The following is a 19590-nucleotide window of genomic DNA, read 5'->3' as shown; positions in this document are numbered from 1 at the left end:
CTACACATAGGCATATAATTGTTAAGATTCCAAAAACACAAGAGAAGAACAAAGCTCTACAAGCAGTCAGAGAAAAGAAACAAATCACATACAAAGGAAGGCCCATCAGAATCACAGCAGACTTCTCAACACAAACCATCAAGGCAAGAAGAGCTTGGAGTGACATATTCCAAGCCCTAAAAGAAAACAGCCTCCAACCCAGATTGATGTACCCTGCAAAATTATCTTTCAAAATTGATGGAGAAATAAGATACTTTGATGACAAAGAGCACCTTAGCAACTTCATGAACACCAAACCAGCACTCCAAAGAATTTTGCACAATATCCTAGGAACAGACATTGAGGATCACAACCCCAGGAAGAAAAGCAGAATGAACCCATCTGGCATGACAAGAAATTAAATGTAAAGGGAGAGAACCCAACAAAAAGAAAAAGTCATGGCAATGACAAGTCAATACATTTCAGTTATAACCATCAGTATTAATGGTCTCAATTCACCAATCAAAAGAAATAGACTGGCAGAATGGGTCAAGAAGCAAAATCCAGCAATATGCTGCATACAAGAAACACACTTAATTCAAAAGGAATCTCATAGACTGAAAGTTAAAGCGTGGAAAACAATACTCTATGTGACAGGAACCCCCCAAAAAGCAGGAGTAGCTATCCTCTTTGCAGATCAAGTAGATTTCAAACCAACACTGATTAAGAGAGATGAAGAAGGACACTACATCCTTGTAAAGGGAAGAATCCAAGAGGAAGAGATGACAATCATAAATATCTATGCACCAAACACTAGTGTGCCCAACTATATAAAACAAATACTAATGGACATGAAAAGTCATATATGCACTAATGCAATTGTAGTAGGGGACCTCAGCACCCCACTGTCACAAATAGATAGATAAACTAGACAAAAAATAAGTAATGAAATACTAGAACTCAATCGAACTCTTGAACAAATGAACTTAACAGATGTTTACAGAGTCTTCCACCCCACAAAATCAGAATACACATTCTTCTCAGCTGCACATGGGTCATTCTCCAAAATAGACCACATACTCACACATAGAACATGTTTAAGTAAGTGCAAAGGAATTGAAGTTATTCCCTGTATATTATCAGACCATAGTGCGATGAAATTGAAGATCCATAGCAAAAGAAACTCAAAATATTTCATAAACACGTGGAAATTGAACAACACACTTCTGAATAACCAATGGGTCACAGAGGAAATTAAAGAAGAAATCAGACAGTTCCTTCAATTAAATGACAATGACGATACAACATATCAGAATCTATGGGACACAATGAAAGCAGTCTTACGAGGGAAATTCATAGCAGTGAATACGCATATTAGGAAAACAGAATGAGCCCAATTAAACAACCTGATGCTGAACCTCAAGCTTCTAGAAAAAGAAGAGCAGGACAACCCCAAAGTTCATACAAGGGAGGAAATTATAAAGATCAGAGGAGAAATCAATGCAATGGAGACTAAGAGAATGATACAAAAAATCAATGAAGCCAAGAGTTGGTTCTTTGAAAAAATCAACAAAATTGACAAACCCTTAGCCAACCTTATCAGAAAAAGGAAAGAAAAGGCCCAAATCCATGCAATTAGGAATGAAAAGGGTGAAATGACAACATACCCAGCAGAAATCCAGAGGATCATCAATACCTATTTCCAGAACCTATATGCCAATAAGATGGACAACACAGAAGAAATGGACAGATTCCTAGATACATATGAATTACCAAAGTTGAATGAAGGAGACCTAAAAATTCTGAACAACCCAATATCAACCAATGAAATTGAAAATGTAATTAAAAACTTGTCAACTAAGAAAAGCCCGGGACCAGATGGCTTCACTGCTGAATTCTACAAGACATTTAGAGAGGAACTGCTGCCACTACTCTTTAAACTCTTCAATGAAATTGAAAGGGAAGCAATACTCCCAAATTCATTCCTGGAAGCAAGTATCACCTTGATCCCCAAAGCAGAGAACGAACCACAAAGGAGAACTATAGGCCAATCTCACTAATGAACATAGATGCAAAAATGCTTAAGAAGATACTGGCAAACAGAATGCAGAAGATCATCAAAAAGATCATACACCCTGATCAAGTGGGATTCATCCCAGGGATGCAGGGATGGTTCAATATATGCAAATCAATCAATGTAATACACTATATCAATAGAGCCAAAGACAAAAACATACAATTAATTCCATTGACACAGAAAAAACATTTGACAAAATCCAACATGCATTTATGATAAAAAACCTACAAAAAATTGGAATAGATGGTCTCTACCTCAAACTGATAGAAGCCATCTATGAAAAAACCAACAGCCAATATCATACTAAATGGTCAAAAACTGAAATCCTTCACACTAAAAGCAGGAACAAGACAAGGATGTCCACTTTCACCACTCTTGTTCAATATAGTTCTGGAAACATTAGCCATGGCAATTAGACAAGAGAAAGAAATAAAAGGAATAAAGATAGGAAATGAAGAAGTCAAATTGTCATTATCTGCAGATGACATGATACTCTATATAGAAGACCCCGAGAACTCCACCAATAGTCTTCTAGACTTAATAACCAAATTCAGTCAAGTAGATGGTTACAAGGTCAACACACAAAAATCAATAGCTTTCCTCTACACCAATGACAGACTCACTGAGAGAGAAATAGGGCAAATAACTCCCTTCACAATAGAATCCAAAAAACTGAAATACCTAGGAATCAACCTAATGAAAGAAATCAAATACCTCTTCTCTGAAAACTATGGCACTCTGAAAAGAGAGATTGAAGATGATATCAGAAAATGGACAGACATCCTCTGCTCCTGGGTAGGAAGGATTAATATAGCGAAAATGGCCATACTTCCAAAACTGCTATATAGATTTAATGCAATTCCAATTGAGATCCCAGCAGAATACTTCATAGACCTCGAGAAAACAATCCAAAAATTCATTTGGAACAAGAAGAGACCCAGAATAGCAAAAGCAATTCTAGGGAACAGAGACATGGCAGCGGGTATCACAATCCCCAACCTGCAACTATACTACAAAGCTACTGTGATAAAAACAGCATGGTACTGGCAAAGAAACAGACTTGAGGACCAGTGGAACAGATTAGAAGATGCAGAAACAACGTCAGACACACTCAGCCATCTCATCTTCGACAAAGGAGCCAAACACCCTCACTGGAAGAAAGATAGCCTCTTTAATAAATGGTGCTGGAAAAATTGGGCTTCAGCTTACCAAAGATTAAAACTAGACCTATATCTCTCACCATGCACTAAACTAAAATCAAAATGGATTAAAGATCTAAATATTAAAATAGAAACTCTGAACCAGTTGGAACAGAGGTTAGGTAGAACTCTTGAAGACATCAGTGTAGGAAAAGATTTTATGAACAAAATCTCAGTTGCCCATGAACTAGCACAAACAATCAACAAATGGGATCTCTTCTTATTAAAAAGCTTCTGCACAGCAAGAGAAACCACCAGCAGTGTGAAGAGACAACCCACAATGTGGGAAAAAAATCTTCACCTGCTCTTCCTCAGACAAAGGTCTACTATCTTGAATCTAGAAAGAACATAAAAAGATCAGACCTCCCAAATTTAAAGACCCAATCCAAAAATGGGCATCTGAAATGAACAGACATTTCTCAGACAAAGATGTAGAAATATCAAATAAATACATGAAAAAATGTTCAACATCACTGGTCATTCGAGAGATGCAAATGAAAACAATGCTGAAATTCCACTTCACTCCAGAAAGAATGGCTGCTATCATGAAATCAACCAATAACAAATGCTGGCAGGGCTGTGGGGAAAGAGAAACCCTGCTCCACTGCTGGTGGGAGTGTAGACTGGTGCAACCACTGTGGAAATCAGTATGGAGATACCTCAAAGAACTAGGACTGGAAGTCCCATTTGACCCAGTTATTCCACTGCTGGGGATCTTCCCCAAAGAATTAAAAGAATCATACCACAGTGATATATGTGTGCCCATGTTCATAGCAGCATAGTTTGTGATAGCTAAAACTTGGAAACAGCCCAAATGCCCATCAACTGGAGACTGGATCAAGAAAATGTGGTTTTTTAATAAAATGGAGTACTACTCAGCCATAAAAAATGAGAAATTAGAGACATTTATAGCTAAGTGGATGTATATTGAGGCCATACTCTTAAGTGAAATAAATAGGACACACATGTGTAAATACCAAATAGTTTCTCTGGTGTGAGAAACTGAAAGTGTAAATAAGGACTAAAATGAATAATAGGTAATGTGAAATAGGAAGAAAAGGGGCAAAGGGGAAGGAAGTGGGAGGGCTAGGGGAAAGGATAGAAGGGAATGGGATTAGTATGAGAAAATGGAAAAATAGGAACAAAATCTTTGTAAATAGGGAGGACTGGAGGGGTTGAAGGGAGGGCTGGGCAAGGGGGAAAAATAACCAAAAGAGACTATGTAAAGGTGCAAATTTCCAATGATGAAAGTCATTCTATTGTATACCTAAAATGTACCAATGATTAGAATGAATAATCGATAATGTAAAATAGGAAGAAAAGGTCCAAAGGGGTAGGGGTAGTGGGAGGGGCAGGGAAAAGGAAAGAAGGGAAAGGAAAAATGATGAGAAATGAAAAAAATGGAAATAAAGTCTTTGTAAATAGGGAAGTGTGGAGGGGGTGAAGGGAGGGGTAGGAATGGGGGAAAAATAAGAACCAAGATGCATTAGGTAAAGGTGCAATTCCCAATGAGAAATGTAATTGTGTTGTATACCTACAATGTACCAATAAAAGAATTTAATAAAAAAAAAAGAAAAGAAAATATCAACTTGCTTCAATAACTCCATATCAGCAACTTCTCACTAAAATCATCAGAAACCTCTTCTTAATATCTAGTTTAAATTCCTCCTGTATTTGCCCTTGTGTATATTACATTCTGTTGAAGAGGCTGAAAGACTCATGTTAGACTCTTGTGATCGCCAAATCTCAGCTGTTTTTTTTACATTAAAATTCTCTTTGAGGAAGAAAAATTCCTCCTGTATTTTTCATTTTTATTGTATCCTGGAACTACATTTCGTCTCTATGACATTCAGCAGACCACTCTTTATTCCCCCATATTCACTTTCTCTTTCACGTAATCCAAAGATTAGTAATGACAATAGGTTTGCAAATTCAGGATTACCTTTTTTTTATTTTTCTGGAGTGATATAAATATGAAAAGGAAGATGGTTTCCCCCTTGAAATGTAGGTAAATTTTGAGATTTCAATATTCAGAAAAGAGAAATTCCTTACACTTTAAGAGGAAACAGGACAAGTCTCTAATGCAAAAAAAAATCCTTCCCAATCTTTTCTGTGAAAAGTCTGTTTTTTCCTTGGAGGCAGCTGTATGGTAGAGCCTGGTGGATGGCGAAAATATATTGGGAGATTTCCCGGTGAGAATGAGACTTCCATGAGACGGTGCAGTTGAGCATTTACCCCTGGCCTGATTGGGTGGGTCCCACAGATCTCCACTGGGGTCAGACCCATGAATCAAGACAACACTGCCAAGGCTCATGAATTTGGAGGACAGAGTCCAGGAGCCTTGGTCAAGGATGCTAACAACTAGTCTGAATCCTGTTATACATTCAGTTAACAGAAGACAGCCGGGATAAGTAGTTAAAATGGTCATGATCCCAGGAGAGAGGAACATTGAACAGCTGAGTAAACAAAATAAGGGGCAGCCTTGAATAATTTCTGCAGCCTGAGTCTAAACCTAGTTTCAAACAGGGCTATTTGGCATGCTAGGTGGGAACCAGTGTGTGAATTAGCTTGTTGTATTTTTTTTTTCATTTTTTAAATTTATATATTAATTGGTACATTTTAGGTATACAATACATTTACATTTATCATTGGGTTTTTGTACCTGAACATGATGTATCTTAGTTCTTATTTTTTTTCCCCATTACCTATGGCCCTTCACCCCCACCACCCTTCCCTATTTACATAGACTTTGTTTCCATTTTTCTTTCTTTCTCATAATTTTTCCTTTCCTTTCTTCCCTTTCCCCTTCTCCTCCTGACACCCCTCCACCTTTGGACCTTTTCCTGTTTCAAATTATCAGTTATTTGTTTTAATCATTTTCATCCTTATTTACACTTGCAGTTTCTCACACTAGAGATACTATTCAGGATTTACACGTGTGTCCTATTTATTTCACTTAAGAGTATGGCCTCAATATACATCCATTTAGCTATAAATGACTCTAGTTTCTCATTGTTTATGGCTGAGTAGTACTCCATTTGATAATAAACCACATCTTCTTTATCCAGTTTCCAGCTGATGGGCACTTGGGCTGTTTCCAAACCTTAGCTATTACAAACTGTGCCGCTATAAACATAGGTGCACATATATCACTGTGGTATGATTCTTTTAATTCTTTGGGGAAGACACCCAGTAGGGGAATAGCTGGGTCAAATGGGACCTCCAGCCCTAGTTCTTTGAGGTATCTCCACACTGATTTCCATAGTGGTTGCACCAGTCTACACCCTCACCAACAATGGAGAAGGGTTCCTTTCTCTCCACACCCCCGCCAGCATTTGTTATTGGTTGATTTCATGACAGCAGCCATTCTTTCTGGGGTGAGGTGGAATCTCAGTGTTGTTTTCATCTGCATCTCTCAAATGACCAGTGATGTTGAACATTTTTTTCATATATTTAATTCCTGGTTTTTTTCTTCTTCGAGAAATGTCTGTTCATTTCAGATGCCCATTTTTGAATTGGGTCTTTGAATTTGGGAGGTCTGATTTTTTCAATTCTTTATATATTCTAGATAGTAGACCTTTGTCTGAGGTACTACTGCTAAACTTTCTTCCCATATTGTAGGTTGTCTCTTAGCTCTGTTGGTAGTTTCTCTTGCAATGCAGAAGCTTTTTAATAAGATGAGATCACAGTTGTTGATTCTTTGTGTTAGCTCCCATGCTACTGAAGTTTTGTTCATAAAGTCTTTTCCTATGCCAATGTCATTGAGAGTTCTACCTAACTTATCTTCCAGCAAGTTTACTGTTTCTGTCTTGATATTTAGCTCTTTAATCCACTTCGATTTTAACTTAGTGCACGGTGATAGGTATGGTTCTAGTTTTAATCTTTGGCAGGTTGAAATCCAGTTTTTCCAACACCATTTATTGAACAGGCTATCTTTTCTCCAATGAGGGCAATTGGCTCCTTTGTCAAAGATGAGGTGGCTGAGTATGTCTGCAGTTGTTTCTGTATCTTCTAATATATTCCACTGATCTTCAGGTCTGTTTCTTTGCCAGTACCATGCTGTTTTTATCATGGTAGCTTTGTAGTATAGTTTCAAATTGGGGATTTTGATACCCCTAGCCATTTCTCTGTTGCCCAGAATTTCTTTTGCTCTTCTAGGTCTCTTCTGCTTCCAAATGAATTTTTGGATTGTTTTCTCTAGTTCTGTGAAGTATATTGTTGGAATTTCAATTGGTATTGCATTAAATCTATATAGTAGTTTTGCAAGTATGGCCTTTTTCACTATATTTATTCTTCCTACCTAGGAACAAGGGATATCTTTCCATTTTCTTATATTCTCTTCGATCTCCATCTTCAGAGTGCTATAGTTTTCGGTGTAGAGGTCTTTTGCTTCCTTTGTTAGGTTGATTCCTAGATATTTCATTTTTTTAGATGCTATTGTAAAAGGAATTATTTCCTGAATTTCTCTCTCAATGGGTCTGCTATTTGCGTACAAGAAGGCTATTGTTTTTTGTTTGTTGACCTTATATCCAGCTACTCTACTGAATCTGTCAATTAGGTCTAGAAGGCTTTTGACCAAGTTTTTTGGGTCTTCTATATAAAATATCATATCATCAGCAAATAAAGACAGTTTCACTTCTTCCTTTCCTATCTTTATTCCTTTTATTTCTTTCTGTTTTCTAATTGCTGTGGCTAATGTTTCCAGAACAATACTGAACAGGAGTGGTGATAGTGGGCATCCTTGTCTTGTTCCTGATTTTAGCATGAAAGTTTTCAGTTTTTGACCATTTAGTATGATGTTGGCTGTTGGTTTTTCATAGATAGCCTTAATCAGGTCGAGATAAAGACCTTCTATTCCAATTTTCTGTAGCATTTTTATCATGAATGGGTGCTGGATTTTGTCAAATGCCTTTTCTGCATCTATTGAGAAGATCATATGGTTTTTGTCCTTGACTCTGTTAATATAGTGTATTACATTTATTCATTTACGGATGTTGAACTATCCTTGCATCCCTGGGATAAATCCAACTTGGTCAGGTATATGATCTTCTTAATGACCCTCTGTATTCTCTTTGCCAGTATCTTGTTGAGGATTTTTGCATCTATGTTCATTAGGGAGATTGGTCTGTAGTTCTCTTTTTGGGTTGGGTCTTTCCCTGGTTTTGGAATCAAAGTAACACTTGCTTCTAGGAAAGAATTTGGAAGCCTTGCTTCCCTTTCAATTTCCTTGATGAGTTTAAAGAGTAATGGTGTTAGTTCTTCTTTAAACATCTTGTAGAATTCAGCAGTGAAGCCATCAGGACCTGGGCTTTTCTTTGTTGGTAAATTTTTTATTACATTTTCAATTTCACTCATTGTAATTGGGGTGTTTAGAATTTCTATATCTTCTTCATTTAACTTTGGCAATTTGTACGTATCTAAGATTCTGTCCATTTCTTCTGTGTTTTCCATTTTATTAGAGTACAGGTTCTCAAAGTAGGTATTGATGATCCTCTGAATTTCTGCTGGATCTGTTGTGGCTTTACCTTTTTCATTCTTAATTGCATGGATTTGAGCCTTTTCTTTCCTTGTTTTGATAAGGTTGGCCAAAGGTTTATCCATTTTATTTATTCTTTCAAAAAAACAGCTCTTTGATTCATTGATTTTTTGTATCATTCTCTTAGTCTCCATTGCATTGATTTCTGCTCGGATCTTTATAATGTCCTTTCTTGTACAAGCTTTGGGTTTGTTATGCTCTTCTTTTTCTAGGAGCTTGAGGTTCTGTATTAGGTTTTTTAACTGAGTTCTCTCAGCTTGTTGTATTTTATTTTATTTTATTTATTTATTTTTGGTACCAGGGATTGAACTCGGGTCCTTGAGCTTGTGCAGCAGGCAAGCTTGTTGTATTTTAAAGAGTTGAATAGAGACAGAGAGAGGAGAAAGGCAAGTCAGAGAAAATACATCATACAATAACTGATCTTCATAAAGATATTCTAATGTCATTAGGAAAGTAATAAATGGCTTTTTAAGGAATAAATACATTTGAGATATGCTTGGGAAGAATTTCCTTTAAACTATTTAAACTTAAAAATGTTTTGGTATTTTCCAGAGGGCAGAAGAGCCTTATGTGTTCTGAAAATGTTTTTGTGAAGACTCATTCCCCAGCCACTGTACAGAAGTCAAGCTTCACATCCACAGCATTTCATGGCTTGTAAAGCTGGCACCAAGACTTTGATCTTCAAAGATATATGGGATATATTACGCTATAGTAAACTACCCAAAATCTGTCCAGATTGGTAAAGGCTAAAGGGCACTGATCCCTCCAAAATAATATAAGATTTACAGTCTACACTAAAATCTATTAAGTATTCCAACAATGGACCTAAGGTGCTTATGTACATCCATGTAAATTTCCACATGCCTTTTAGAAAGGCCATATTAGTCATCTTTCCCATCACTGGGACAAAGTACCTAACACCCATGACTCGAAAGAAGAGAGGTTTAATTTAGCTCACACTTTTGGGGGATTCAGTCCATGGTCAGCTGGCTCTAAGCTTGGTGGCAAAACATGGCTGAGGAAAGCTGCTCAATCTATGGCAGCCAGGAAGCACAGAGAGAGTAGGGAGGAAGGGGAGGATCTAGGGACAAGAATACACCTTTCTAGGTCATGTTCCCAGGTAACTTACCCGTCTAACCAGGCCCTACCTCCTAACAGTGCATGAACTACAGAACTTGATGGATAAATCCACTGATGAGAATAGCATCCCCATGATCCAATCAACTTCCAAACACAAGAGACTTTTGGGGACATTTTATACCTAAATCATATCAGAAACCATGTGGTAATATGTCTTGGCTGGAAAGTAGATGTGAGCATGATTTAGGTAAAAGCCAAATTCTGGAGGCAAATCCAATCTCAGACCAAGAGGAAAGGTGCCATTCATTCAGGAGTTAGTCTAGGCAAGGATGTGTTGTCCAAACAAGGATCACAGACTTAGAGGGAGATATATGACAAAGACAGCAGTTTAGCAGGGACTGGATCTTGAAGCATGCTCAATTCTGAAAGGCTGGGTTGCTGGTCAGAGCTACATATGTATGCATTGCCCTCCACTGGGAATGTTCTCACATATGCTTCCTCCTCCTTTTCCTACCAGTTCCTCCTGCTACAAATCTTAGCTTAGATGTAATTTGTGCTTGCAAAGACTTCCCAACCCTATGGAATTGAGCCTTTATTGGGAAATAATTGGCTGGCAATCAAAGCTTCTCAGTCCAGAAATTACATAATAAGGTTTACATGTTGGCTCCATCATACTGGCTACAGTGTGTGATAAATTAGAAGGTGTCAGAATGGAATCATCAACCCCAAATCTGGCTATTAACCTGTTTCTTCCCTCACTCTGCTGGTCAATCAGAAACCAAGTTACATCAATTCTATATCCTAAATATTTTTCAAAGGCATCCATTTAATTCTCTCTCCACTGACATTACTACGTTTTGGCCTTTACAATCTTTCCTCCAAATTACAGTCTTGTTGCCCTCTACCCAATCCCTCACCTGGCCTCCAGAGAGGTCTGTCTAAAACACAATGTATTTATCATACTTGAAAATGTAATGGTTCTCTGGTTGTTTTTACCATAATACCTAAAATATCTGGCATGTCCTACAAACTTGGCAAGGTCTGACCTCTCCTTAGCCTACTGAAGGGAACACTGTGAAATATTGCCCAGATGCATCCTTCAGGACAAAGACACTTATTTCCCCAGCTGCGCAAGGGCTGCCACTAATAGTCCATAGCTCAGTCCCTCTCTAGGCATAGCCCTCAGCCAAAGGAAGCTGCTTCTCCAGTGTTATATGCCCTCTCTCATCCATTGATGGCTTGGTACAGGAATGCCAAGGCCCAGACACCTTGGCTCAATTCAGGGCATATCTAACGGACCCTCTAGCTCCAGAGTTCCTCATGGGAAGGGTTGAGGCCTGTGTTATAACTGCATTGTAGTTGAACTTCTCTTTTTTCTCAGTCTTCTTCTTTTATTCCCTCACAAGTATTACCCCAGACAGCACACCCCAAGAAACATCTTGCTTATAAATTGGCCTCAGAGTTTATTTTGAGGAAAGTCTAAGCTAAAATACCCTCCCAATCCTATAGAAATTTCATACAAGACTTTTATCTGTTTCTCAGGTCCACTAGGAACTCTATAGCTTATGAGTCTGTGCATGGTGTGTTGCTTCTGCCTAGAATATTTTCAACACTCCTCTCCATTATTCATGTTACTGATCTAATTCCTGTTTATCCTTCAAGTCTCAGTTAAGGGACAGTTCCTTGGAGAAGTTATTTTGATTTACTGAGCTCAGATGCCTCCCCCGTATGCTGTCACCCCATTTGTACTACCCCTGACTGAATAATCAGCGTGCATGGTGCATTATAATTATATATCCATATGATTGTCTGCCCTACAAGCCTACATTCTCTGCAAGGGTAAGGAATCTACTATGTCTGACACTGTATCTCTAGGGCATAGTCCAGTGCCTAGAACACAAAAGGTTCCCCAAAATATTTGCCAAATGAATAAAAGGTAGAGAATTTTAAAAAGTAAGGAATCAGCAGTAGGATAAAAGAGAAGAGGTCACACTTTACCTATTTATATGGTAAAATTAATGTGGTGACAACATAGGAATAAAAGTGAGGAAGAATCTAGAATAACTCCTAAATTTCTTCATATGTAAGTAGGTAAAAGAAGTTCCCATATCAGCTTACCTGTGCCCAAGGACATCCTGCACATCTCCATTGGAATCTCTAGTATTTTGAAATTTTTTGCAACACAATGAGCACTTATATTAATCTACCTGGGCTTCCAAAACAAAATGTCACCGACAGTATGACTTAAATAACAGACGTTTATTTCCTTACAGTTCTAGAGGCTGAACATCCAAGATCAAAGTGTCAACAGGTCTGGTTCTTCTCCTTCTGCAGCCTCTCTCCTTAGCTTGCAGATTGCCACCCTCTCACTGTGTCCTCACATGTCTCTTCTCCTTGTATGCACTCCCCTATGTGTCCAGATTTCCTTCTTTTATATAGGGACATCAATCAGATCGGTTTAGGATCTGCCATAAGAACCTCATTTCCACTTAATCACCTCTTTAAAAGCAATCTCTGAATATCACATTCTGAGATTATGAGGATTAGGGTTCCAGCATAGGAATTTGGGGGACACAGTTCAGCCCATAACAGTGCTACATTTTTTCTCTTCCTCTTTCTACACTGCTGCTGCAGAGGCTGCCACTCCACTAGAGCGCCAATGTCTGGATGGATCTTCTCAAATTTCCAGGATGCAGATTTCAACACATTATGGAAACAGGTAACAGAGGGAGTTATTCTGCTGAGGCTGGGGGTGAAGGGTTAGTAGGAAGACCTGAAGGACAGGTAAGACTTCACTAGTTACAAAGGGAGAAATGAAGACTGTAAGATCCCCTTAAGTAAAAATACCATGTTAAATTTCATGGGAGAGTTTGAGAGCAATCAGATGATCAGATGTGGCTCTTATGGAGGGTGGATCCAAGTGATATTAAGAATTGAAGCAAGAAAGGTTGGCTAAAGTCACATGAAGAGCTTTAATTTTGGCATTGCCAGGTGTGGTGGCGTGCCCCTAATCTCTGAACTTGGGAGGCTGAGGCAGGAGGATCATCATGAGTTCCAGGTCAGCCTAGGCTACATAGTGAGTTCAAGGCCAGTCTCAACTACATAGAGAGACCCTGTCTCCAAAAAAAAAATTGGGGGTGGGCATAAAATCAGTCAATGCTTTACTAGAGATGAACACTAGGAGTTTAGAGCCTGCTCCAACTATTCATGCAGGAAACAATGCAGTTACTTGTAAAAGTTGAAAGATTTGAGGGTGTCATCAAGGCAAATAGCTATTCGGTAGGAGTGGGAGACAGGAATGATGAATATAAAATAAAGGGGAAAAGCTGGAAGAAAAGAGAGGGCAAAAAGGAGAGAAGAAAAAGCAGACATCGTGTTTTGTATCTACCTGATGAGCTCTGGATGCCCCAGGTGGGAGTCTGTTGGCCTGGGCTCTGCTTTCTCAACAAGGCAGAATCTCCTCACAGACTTCCTCAGAGCTGGGGAGCACCTCCCAAGAGAGTGGAGGGTGCTGGGAGAAGAGAAGACTCTAGAAACCAGGTGGCCAGTTAATGTGGGGCCACCAGTGATGACAATGGCAAAGAAACCAAGAGGAGCTGAAGATCTTGGTGAGATCAGCCTCAGGGGGCTAAGTCTGCCAGTCACTTAGAGAAGACAGTCAGCTCCTCAAAGCTGGGCTTGCAGATCAAGGACTAGCAACCTGGGTCTGTTCACACTGAGGAAACAGTGGTGGGTACTGAAGGGTGTTATGGTTTAGATCAAGAATTGTTCCCAAAAGTCTCATGTGCTCAGGCAGGACTTCTGACAGGTGACTGATCATAGGTGGGATATAGATGACTTGCTGTTAGGGGTTGGGTCTGGTTGGAAGAGATGGATCACTGCAGGTGTGACCCAGAAGGCTGTATCTCCCTCCCTGGATCCTTCCTTCTCTTTCTGCTTCCTGACCACAATAATATGAATAGCTGGGCCAGGGATTTAGCTCAGTGGCACTGCGCTGTCTTTCAAGTGCAAAGTCCAGAGTTCGAGCCCCAGTACTGAAAAAAATATATATATAAATAGCTTTCCTCCATTCAGGCCTCTCTGCCATGCTGTTCTGCCTCTGAGCTGGCCAAGTGTGGACTAAATTTTTAAGCCCAAATAAATGTCTTGTCCTTTAAGTTGTGCGTGGTGGGTATTGTGCAGGAAAGCAGAATGGTCAGGCACACAGGATTAGCCACTGTCCTCACCAGTGAGCTTAGGGTTGTGATCAAGTCCAGAGAGCAAATACAAGAAAGACAATGGAGCAAAGTGATTGAGTTTATCCCAACTGCAGGTTAAGCTGCTGGAAGTCACCTCTCTCTTCCTTACCAACACAGCACCCACAGGGTTGGACCACTCTGAGTAAAAATGGCCACAGCTGACCAGGGTGTATCACAGCAGGGACTATCTCCAAAGTGAGTTTCTTTTTTCTTTATGAAACCTCTGGTCACAAGGACATGAGAGGTTCCACTGAGCCATAAGTCTGTCCTTCCCATGAGCGAAGGGTGCCAGCTGTGGGATTTGCTGCCTCTGTTTAGAATGCAAAGGTAAAGCTCTCCAACCAAGACCAGGTGTGGTCGGTCCAAGGCCAGCCTTGTCCTTGTGAAGCTGATGACCACAGAGAGAGTGGTGTGGTGCCCAAATCACTGGGGTGGGGGAATCTATGCTAGAGCTAAGCCAAGCCCTTTAGAGCCCACCACAGTGAGACAGGGCCAACAGCAGCCCAGGCAGCTGCCTAAGGACTGTACCTGAGGCCTCTCACCACATCCTCTCCTCACTGTCCAGTAATACACATTGAATGTGCATTTCACTGTTAGAAATAATGAAAGATGTTATGGAAAGCTAAGGAAAGGCGTGCCCACAATGACACCACCCAAACACAGATGGCAGTTTGTTCAGAGTTTTCCTCCACTGAACCTTTTCCATCTTGGTTCATATCCTCCAAATTAGGACTTGAGGCACTCTTGGAAGAAAATCACCAGAGCACCTTGTGAATAAGACTTTATTTAAAAATGCCAAGCATGAGAAGTTTGAGAGCTAGCATTCTCCCTTGGAACCTGAGTCAGGCAGAAATTTTTAGATAAAAATGTAAGAGATAAGGTCAGCTAAAATGCAACTAGCTTAGGGAACAGTTTGAAGATGTTTTTCAGAAATAGGAGGGGTTGCTTTGAAATAAGAGGAGGTATTGTTTGGGACAGAGGGGACCAGAGGTTGAGCTCATATGAAAGAGGTATGGGCTGACGGGCATAGTGGCACATACCTGTAATCCCAGCACTATGGAGGTTGAGGTAGGAGAATTGCTGGGAATTCAAGGCCAGCCTAAGCTACATAGTGAGACCTTGTCTCAAGAGAAAAAAAAAGAGGGATGGAAAGGAATACCTACTGGGGACAAAGACATTCAAGGACCACCAGTGGAAAATTCTCAAACTTTTAGTATCTCTTGCAGGGACCAAAAGCAAACCCAGGTCTTCAGGTTCCTGGCTAGAAGCTTTTCTATATCTCATCCATACCCCAACCTTCCCCACTTTAGTAGGTGATTGGGAAAGAACATGGAAAGTCCTGCACCTACTCACAGAAGGAGAGGATGAGATAAGTAGAAGCCTGTACCACAAAGGTAAAGGTGGAAAATTTTACCACTTTGCTCCAGAGATATGATTTATTTTCAATTGTTAAGGAAACTGAGGGAGTTGAGTCCTATGTATTTCTTCTGGTAGTTTTATGAAGAGAATGCTGACATTGTGATTGAGAAAACACTAGGACTTCCTTGTAAAGGAATTTCATTTGTTGATGATTTGGCTCTGGAAGCACCAGAATCAGTAATTAATAACTGTTGTTTCTCTTGAGAAAATTCTTCTGGGCTCAATCCTGAGATTTTTAAGCTATCATCCTGGGCCATCAGGGATGTTGCCAATTGTACCTTTTAGCCTGCAGAGCAATGCAGCCCTGTGCACTGGCTTTTCAGAAATATGGGTAGATAATGTTTATTTTCCTTGCTGTGCCTTTAAGAGCTGCAGGAATGCAAAGGAATTCTGGAGAGGTGGGGTCTCCCAGTAGAACTTCTGGCAAAATGATCCTGGGGGTTTTTGCCAGAAACTAAGCTGAGATTCTAATTCTGAGAAGTTGGGGGTGGTTTGTGTTGGGTCAGGCCTGTGATTGGACTGCAGAGTAGGAAAGCAAAAGTAAAAAGGAAAGAGCTGGGAGGAAGGGAGGGGAGAAAAGACCTCACCACACCCCATACCCACACCCTAGGCCTAGACAGAGTACACGGACACCAGCCTGGAGAGGTCTCTACATATCAAAGGTGAGGGTGACAGATACTGGACCCGGGAAGCTCTCTGCATCAAGTAAGTGTCCGAGGCCTCCAGGGACTGCCTTCCCAACAGCTGGACTTGATCACCAGCTTGGAAACTGACATCATGCATTGGTTGGAATAACAAAAGGACTTTGCTCTCTGCAAAACATTGTTTTTCAAGGACTCCCTACAGCCCCGGAAAATAGGCAGCCACTACCTGGACCCTTGAGTCTTCTTTGAGCACCACAGCATAAGAGATTGAGCTCCTGGGGGGTTTGCAGGAAGATGGTGCCCCTTCGGAGAGCTTGTGCCCCACTGGTTCTGTTCCTCGCAGCATTTCTGCCCTCACCACAGTATGCCCAGGACCCCGCCATGGTGCATTACATCTACCAGCGCTTTCAAGTCTTGGAGGTAGGTGATATCTGGGCCGCCTGACATAGGGAACATCCCTCCCAGAAATCACCTTTTTTCTTTCTTTTCTTTCCTTTTTTTATAATTTGAAATAACTTTATTTATAAGCATACAGAACTTCTAAAAAACTTGTTTCATCTGAGATGAATAAAACAAAAACTCATGAAAAATGACAGCATGTTGTTTTATATATTGATTTATTTTAAAGCATAATATATAATGACAAAATGTTTGATTAAAAAATAGTTTGAAATACAATTTTTATTCTCTACTTAGGATAAACATACACTATTAGTTTTAAGGCAGATTCCAGATATCTTATGTTATATGATGCCTGATGCTTAAGGATTTAAAAATATGCAATTATGAAAATTTGAAGAAATCATTAATATAGTAAATATAAACAAACATCCACCATAAATATGAGAGGAGGTTTCAAACTCTACTTGTAAATATTTAAATTTTGTATTTCATAATATTCTTCTATAAAATTCTTATTATAAACTTTTCATTGTACCTTGTAGTTGAAACTCTCTTATATGACACCTTCACTAAGTAGTCTGCATAGGATATATTATACTGTAGATATACACACACATACTACTTTTTTTCTGTTGCATAATACCCCTTCATAAGAACATATTCGGTCTCAGGAACAGAGCATAGCAAAATGGTGCTTTAATTGTTTAATTAATTGTTGTGTATCCACGTGATCAGGAAGTGCTGCTTCAGATTTCTGTGCAACAACATAACTTCTCTGCAGATCTCCAATCTTAGCAGATATTGTTGCACAATTAAAATGTGGTTCATACATATGGGGTGCCAAAGATGATGCAGTTTGTAATAGTGCTCTTTCCTGTTCAACATGGCCCTTTTGCGTCTCCAGCACTGCTAGGTTGTTGTAGGCCTCAGCACGATGGTTGTTGTTCACCAGACCGAGCCTGAAGCACTGATGGGCCAAATTCACATCTCCTATGCCCACAGCTGTATGTCCCAAGTTGTACCAGACATCAGCTGCCTCTTCTTCATTTTCCACAAGAGAAAGGGCATGTTCAGATGAGGTCAGAGTTGTATCATACTGCTAGGCATAGAAGCCACCCAGCCCCAGATTGTTTAAAAGCTGCCAGTTATAAACGCCCATCTGCAAGAGTCGCCTGTAAAACCAGAGAGCTATCTCTGGTTGATCAGAATAAAAGTAGTTGCTTCCAATGCATGCAATGGCTTCCACATGAGTATTGTCTTGTTTCAGAACTTCTTTGTAATATTCAGCTGCTGATGAGCTATTGTTCATTTCCTGTGGTAACAATTCTAGAGGCTGTGAATTCCAAGATCAAAGGGCCACATCTGGTGGAGGCCTTTTTACTGCACTGTACTTGGCAGAAGGCAGCAATGGGAAGGCTTCTTTTCTTTTTTTTGAGATAGGGTCTCACTATGTAATTCAGCTTGAACTTGAACTTGTAGTTGGACTTGAACTCAGTATGTGGCCCAGGCTGACCTGAATTTGTGGTGATCCTCCTGCCTCAGCCTCCTGAGTGCTGGGATTACAGGTTTATACCACTATGCCAGGCTTGGAAATCACCTTACCCATATCCACACTTCCTTGTCCTTCCTTTGATGTATATTTCCCAGATAGGACATTATAAGTCCATTGCTAAAATTATACTTACAAATGTGTATAAACTAGCAGTTTAAGGCAGAATCTCTGCTCCACTCCCAGACCTTGAGCATGGCTTCACTCTCTACTCAGATCTGGCAGTTTTTCTCATCTACAAAATGGAGCCGATAATAGTGGAATTTACCCCCTCTGGTTATTCTGAATATTTACTAAAGGGATTCCAACTCTGAGAGGTTGAGGACAGTTTGTGTTGAGTCATTAGTCTGTACTTTAGAATGTTGCCTGGCCTGGTGGGTAAATGTCTAAAACGTTGGACAACCAAAATTCAATAGCTTCTTTTCTTAAAAAAAAAAAAACATTAAAAAGAGCCAGGGATTTACCTCAGTGGTACTGTGCCTGCCTCATAAGTGCAAGGTCCTGAGTTCGATCCCCAGTACTGAAAGAAAAAATTAAAAATCTTGGTCACCTTTTTCCTTAATGTTTTATTTATTGGAATGATAGCTGATTTGATTTTCTTCTTATCTTTTCATAATAAACCATTATTTGCTCAGTGTAAAAAGAGATGGTAATACATTGAGAGGCTAAGTCTCAGCTTTATTTTATTTTATTTTTTTGCCTTACCTGCACTCATACTGTACTTTGAAATGAGCAGATTTCAGAAATGTTAAACAGAAACTATTCGGGTTTCCACCTCACTAAAACTGACAAGACCCAAAGTTTTTGTAGGCCAACAAGGCTCTCAGGGACAACTGTAACCAACCTTCTGCCCTAGTCTGGCACATCCCAGCATTGAAGGCTACTATTTCATGTTTAATACTTTGCACCCCTCCCTGACCCCATACTGTGGGTTGAACCCAAGACCTTTGCACTGAGCTATATTCTCAGCTCTTTTAATTTTTATTTTTTATTTTGAGACAGAGTCTCACTAAATCTCTGACTTACCAGGGTTAGGCTTAAACTTCTAATCCTCCTGCCTCAGCCTGCCAGAGTGCTGGGAGCCACATGCCATTGCAACTGGCTAATACCTTGCTTTTGTACAAATTTAATTGATATTATTTATCTTCTTTCAAAGACACTTTTATCTCCAATATTTATTCTCTATATTTTCTGGGGAAATCTTCAAGTCTAAATTATTAGGTCATCAAGTTACAGTCAGGGTAAAATAACTCAACAGAGCACCCTGAATGCATTTCTTAACATTAACCAATCAGCATCCTGAGGCTCAGAGGCTGTGGATGAAATGTTCCCAGGCCACTTGCCTCCTGCTGCTTCTTTACTTGCTCTCTCCCCAGACCTACCCTTTATTTTCACCTTTTTAAAAGCACCAGAATTATGTTCAGCATTTAGCACCAATTTGCCCTGACATTAGAACCAGCCAAAACT

General features: G+C 39.7%; 1 protein-coding gene and 1 pseudogene across 1 annotated transcript in view; one reads left to right on the top strand and one right to left on the bottom strand.

The window, feature by feature from the left end:
- Positions 1–15968: 15968 nt before the first annotated feature.
- Positions 15969–19590, top strand: part of Olfml1 (olfactomedin like 1) — a 27118-nt gene continuing 23496 nt past the window's right edge. The window contains exon 1 of the mRNA XM_087211797.1: positions 15969–16592. Coding sequence (XP_087067923.1) covers positions 16467–16592 — 126 coding nt within the window. The 5' untranslated portion in view covers positions 15969–16466. The remainder of the gene's footprint in view (positions 16593–19590) is intronic.
- The window catches only part of LOC106007656 (tetratricopeptide repeat protein 8 pseudogene), a 3552-nt pseudogene continuing 895 nt past the window's right edge, over positions 16934–19590 (bottom strand).

The sequence above is a fragment of the Heterocephalus glaber genome, unplaced genomic scaffold, assembly GCF_053883595.1.
Source record: "Heterocephalus glaber isolate CG9 unplaced genomic scaffold, H.glaber_assembly_v1.0 deba00001428, whole genome shotgun sequence".
NCBI lineage: Eukaryota > Metazoa > Chordata > Mammalia > Rodentia > Bathyergidae > Heterocephalus > Heterocephalus glaber.
The sequence above is the reverse complement of the archived record's forward strand: the minus strand, read 5'-3'. Positions and strand labels throughout refer to the sequence as shown.